General features: G+C 60.8%; 1 protein-coding gene across 1 annotated transcript in view; it reads left to right on the forward strand.

Annotated features, from left to right (window-relative positions):
- Window positions 1-5,407, forward strand: part of CACNB3 (calcium voltage-gated channel auxiliary subunit beta 3) — a 21,177-nt gene that overhangs the window by 6,186 nt on the left and 9,584 nt on the right. The window contains exons 3-4 of the mRNA XM_032441672.1: window positions 99-212; window positions 1,032-1,157. Of these exons, the coding sequence (XP_032297563.1) occupies window positions 99-212; window positions 1,032-1,157 (240 nt within the window). The remainder of the gene's footprint in view (window positions 1-98; window positions 213-1,031; window positions 1,158-5,407) is intronic.

Here is a 5,407-nt window from a genome sequence, read left to right on the forward strand (position 1 = left end):
GCCCTATAGGGCTCCATCCCCACACCCCATATTGACCCCCCCGCCCCATAGGGCTCCATCCCCACACCCCATACTGACCCCCATATTGAACCCCATAGGGCTCGGCTGAGTCCTACACCAGCCGCCCCTCGGACTCAGATGTGTCCCTGGATGAGGATCGTGAGCGGCGCGAGGGGCAGAGCCGGGCTCAGCAGCAGCTCGAGAGGGCCAAGGTACGACCCTATAGACCCCACCCGCTATAGGGCCGCTATAGGGTCGCTATGGGGCCACTAAGGGCCGCTATGGGGCCGCTATAGGGCCGCTATAGGGCCGCTATAGGGTCGCTATAGGGCTGCTATAGGGCCGCTATAGGGCCGCTATAGGGCTGCTATGGGGCCGCTATGGGGTCGCTATAGGGTTGCTATAGGGCCGCTATGGGGCCGCTATGGGGCCGCTATGGGGCCGCTATAGGGCCGCTATAGGGCCGCTATGGGGCCGCTATGGGGTCGCTATGGGGTCGCTATAGGGTCGCTATGGGGCCGCTATGGGGCCGCTATGGGGCCGCTATAGGGTCGCTATAGGGTCGCTATGGGGCCGCTATGGGGCCGCTATAGGGCCGCTATGGGGCCGCTATAGGGCCGCTATAGGGCTGCTATAGGGCCGCTATAGGGCCGCTATGGGGCCGCTATGGGGCCGCTATAGGGCCGCTATGGGGCTGCTATAGGGCCGCTATGGGGCCGCTATGGGGCCGCTATAGGGCCGCTATGGGGCCGCAATGGGGCCGCTATAGGGCCGCTATAGGGCCGCTATAGGGCCGCTATGGGGCCGCTATAGGGTCGCTATGGGGCCGCTATGGGGTCGCTATGGGGCCGCTATGGGGCCGCTATAGGGCCGCTATAGGGCTGCTATGGGGCTGCTATAGGGTCGCTATGGGGCCGCTATAGGGCCGCTATGGGGTCGCTATGGGGCCGCTATAGGGCCGCTATAGGGCCGCTATAGGGCCGCTATGGGGCCGCTATAGAGTCGCTATAGGGTGCTGACCCCCCTAATAGCACAAGCCCGTGGCCTTCGCGGTGCGCACCAATGTCAGCTACTGCGGGGCGCTGGATGAGGAGTGTCCCCTGCAGGGGGCGGCCATCAACTTCGAGGCCAAGGATTTCCTGCACATCAAGGAGGTAAATGGGGGGGGGAGATAAANCGCAGCGTTATGGGGGGGGCACTGGGGGTCTCACTATAGCTACCCTGTGTTGGGGGGGGGATGTGGTGACCCCCATCTTCATTGGGGGGGCACTGGGGGTCGGTTTGTTGTCACCCTGTATCATATGGGGGGGGTGGAATGGTGACCCCCCCCCACAACCAAGTGCAGACCCCCGGGAGGGTTTGGGGGGGGGGTGATGTCCCTGTGATGTCCCCATATGGCGTCCATTGCAGCCCCACAGTGTCCATGGGGGTCCTCAGCCCCATAACCCCCACCATGACCCCATAACGGCCCCATGGCCCCCGCGATGCCCCCAACCCCATCATGGCCCCATGTCACCATCAGAACCCCATGATAACCCCATATCACCATCATAACCCCATAACGGCCCCATATCCCCATCATGGCCCCATGTCACCATCATAACCCCATAACGGCCCCATATCCCCACCCCCATCATAACCCCATCATGGCCCCACATTCCCAGCCCCATCTTAACCCCATGATGACCCCATATCACCATCATAACCCCATAGCGGCCCCATATCCCCACCCCCATTATATAACCCCATAACGGCCCCATCAGAACCCCCTGTCCCCATATCCCCATCAGAACCCCATAACATCCCCATATCCCCATCCCCGTTGTAACCCCATAATGGCCCCAGCCCCATCATAACCCCATAACATCCCCATGTCCCCATCCCCATGATATAGCCCCATAATGGCCCCATCAGAACCCCATAACATCCCCATATCCCCTTCAGAACCCTATAACATCCCCATATCCCCATTCTCATTGTAACCCCATAATGGCCCCATCAGAACCCCATAATGTCCCCATATCCCCATCCCTGTTGTAACCCCATAATGTCCCCATCCCCATCAGAACCCCATAACATTCCCATGTCCCCATCCCCATTATATAATCCCATAATGGTCCCATCATAATCCCATAACATCCCCATCCCCATAATAACCCCATAACGTCCCTATATCCCCATCCCTATTATATAACCCCATAACATCCCCATGTCCCCATCCCCACTATAACCCCATAACATCCCCATGATAGAACCCCATAATGGCCCCATGATAACCCCATAACATCCCTATATTCCCATCCCCATCATAACCCCATAGCATCCCCATGTCCCCATCCCTATTATATAACCCCATAACATTCCTATATCCCCATCCCCATCAGAACCCCATAACACAAAAAAAAAAAAAAAAAAAAACAAAAGGAAAAAAAAAAAAAAAAAAGAAAAAAAAGAAAATCCCTGTTTGGCTTTTGGGGGGAGGAAGACAAGGAGCAGAGGTCGGTGATGGCCCATAGACCCCCCCATAGACCCCCCCCCCATAGACCCCTCCATATCTCCTTTACCTCCCCCCATAATCCCCCCCATATCTTCTCCCCCCCCAATATCTCCCTTTAATATCCTCCCATATCCCCCCCTATATCTCCCCCCCCCATTATCTCCTTTCCCCCCCGCTTATCTCCTTTCCGCCCCCCCCCCCTATCTCCTTTACTCCCCCATATCCCCCCCCATAACCTCCCCCCCATATCTCCTTTAACCCCCCCCCCATATTCAGTGCCCCCCCCTCACCTAAATAAGGGGGGGGTGATCGCCGGCTCCCCCTGTCCCCAATGCCCGGAGCGTTCCCAGCTTCTCTAATGGGAATACAGGGGGGGATATAGGGTTAAGGGGGGGTCCTGTGCTGTTGGGGGGGGTCGTGCAGTGGGGGGGGGTCTCGTACCGCGCCTTCTGCTCCTGTTTGAGCCTCACGGCCTCGAGCGCTGGGGGCTGGGGATGAAGGCGATGTCCCCCCCTCCTCCTTCACTAAGCGCGCCGATCCACCAGTCGTTGCTGTATTTCTGTATGGGGGGGGGGTCCATCCATCCAGCCCAGCCCACAACCAGCCGCCCCCCCATGTTATCCCTAACCAGCTGCCCCCACATCCCAGCCCCCACAACTAACTGCCCCCCCCATGTTATCCCATAACCAGCTGCCCCCACATCCCAGCCCCACAACTAACTGCCCCCCATCTCATCCATAACCAGCTGCCCCCCCTCATCCCATTCCAACCCCACAACCAGCCACCCACCAATTCCATCCCTGCCCCACAATTAGCTGCCCCCCCCATCCCACCCCAATCCACCGCTGCCCCCCCATTCTATCCCATCCACCCCACAACCAGCTGCAACCCCCATGTTATCCCCATAGGCAAGCCACCCCCCTATTCTATCCCATTCCAGCCCCACAACCAACTGCCCCCCCCATCCCATCCCAGCCCCACAATTAACTGCCCCCCATCCCACCCCATAACCAGGCTGCCCCCCCATCTCATCCATAAGCAGTGGCACCCCCCCCATCCTATCCCAGCCCCACAACCAGCCCACCCCCCAACCCATCCCTGCCCCACAAACCAGCTGCCCCCCGATGTTATCCCATAACCAGCCACCCCCCCCCATTCTATTCCATCCCACCCGCACAACCAGCTGCCCACCCCGTCCATCCCACCCCACAATTAACTGCCCCCCCCATCCCCCGGCATAACCAGCTGCCCCCCCCGATCCCATCCCAGCCCCACAACTAACTGCCCCCCTCCCTCCCAGCCCCACAACCACCTGCCCCATCCCATCCCCCCCATCTCCAACAGCCTCCTTTATTTAAGGGGGTGGTCCACCCCCCTGTTTATCTCCCCCCCCCATTTACCTCCTTGATGTGCAGGAAATCCTTGGGCCTCGAAGTTGATGGCCGCCCCCTGCAGGGGACACTCCTCATCCAGCGCCCCGCAGTAGCTGACATTGGTGGCGCACCGCGAAGGCCACGGGCTTGTGCTATTAGGGGGGTCAGCACCCTATAGCGACTCTATAGCGGCCCCATAGCGGCCTATAGCGGCCCTATAGCGGCCCTATAGCGGCCCCATAGCGACCCCATAGCGGCCCTATAGCGGCCCCATAGCGACCCTATAGCGCCCCATAGGCAGCCCTATAGCGGCCCTATAGCGGCCCCATAGCGGCCCCATAGCGACCCCATAGCGGCCCCATAAGCGACCCTATAGCGGCCCCATAGCGGCCCTATAGCGGCCCTATAGCGGCCCTATAGCGGCCCATTTGCGGCCCATAGCGGCCCTATAGGCGCCCGCATCAGCGGCCGCCATAGCGGCCCTATAGCAGCCGCCATGCGGCCCTATAGCGGCCCAATAGCGGCCCCAATTAGCGGCCCTAATAGGCGGCCGCTATAGCAGCGCCTATATGCCGGCCCTATAGCGGCCCCATAGCGGCCTCTATAGCGGCCTCCATAGCGGCCCCCCATACGACCCTAATAGCGACCCTAATAGCGGCCCCATTCGCGCCCATAACGCGGCCCCATTAGCGACGCCTATAGCGACCCCAATAGCGACCCCATAGCGGCCCCAATAGCGGCCCTATAGCGGGCCCTATAGCGCCCCATAGCGGCCCCATAGCGGCCCATAGCCGGCCTATAAGCAACCCCTATAGCGACCCATAGCGGCCCATAGCAGCCTCTCATATAGGCGGCCCTATAGCGGCCCTATAGCAGCCCTATGCGACCCTATAGCGGCCCTAGTAGCAGGCCCTATAGCGGCCCCCATAGCGGCCTTAGTGCCCCCATATGGCGACCCTATAGCGGCCCTATACTCGGGTGGGCGTCCTAATAAGGGTCTGTAACATTTGGCCGCTCTCGAGCTGCTTCTGAGCCGGCTCTGCCTCGCGGCTCCACGATCCTCATCCAGGGACGCGTCCGAGTCCAGGGACGGGCGGCTTGGTGTAGGAATCGGCCGAGCCCTATGGGGTTCAATATGGGGGTATATGGTGTGGGGATGGAGGCCCTATGGGGCGGGGGGGTAATATGGGGTGTGGGGATGGAGCCCTATAGGGCAGGAGGGGGGGCACAGTATGCGGGTGTGGGGATGGAGCCCTATGGGGCGGGGGGGTTCAGTATGGGTGTGGGGATGGAGCCCTATAGGGCAGGGGGGCAATATGGGGTGTGGGATGGAGCCCTATGGGGCGGGGGGGGTCAATATGGGGTGTGGGGATGGGGGGGTTGGAAATCGGCCGAAGCCCTATGGGCGGGGGGTCCAATATGGGGTGTGGGGATGGAGCCCCTATGGGGCGGGGGGGAGGCATAATGGGGTGTGGGGATGGGGGGGTTATAAGGGGTGGGGGAGATAAAGGCGGGGTGGGGATGGGGAGGGGGTGGC

Source organism: Coturnix japonica, unplaced genomic scaffold (genome assembly GCF_001577835.2).
Source record: "Coturnix japonica isolate 7356 unplaced genomic scaffold, Coturnix japonica 2.1 chrUnrandom485, whole genome shotgun sequence".
Classification (NCBI taxonomy): Eukaryota; Metazoa; Chordata; class Aves; order Galliformes; family Phasianidae; genus Coturnix; species Coturnix japonica.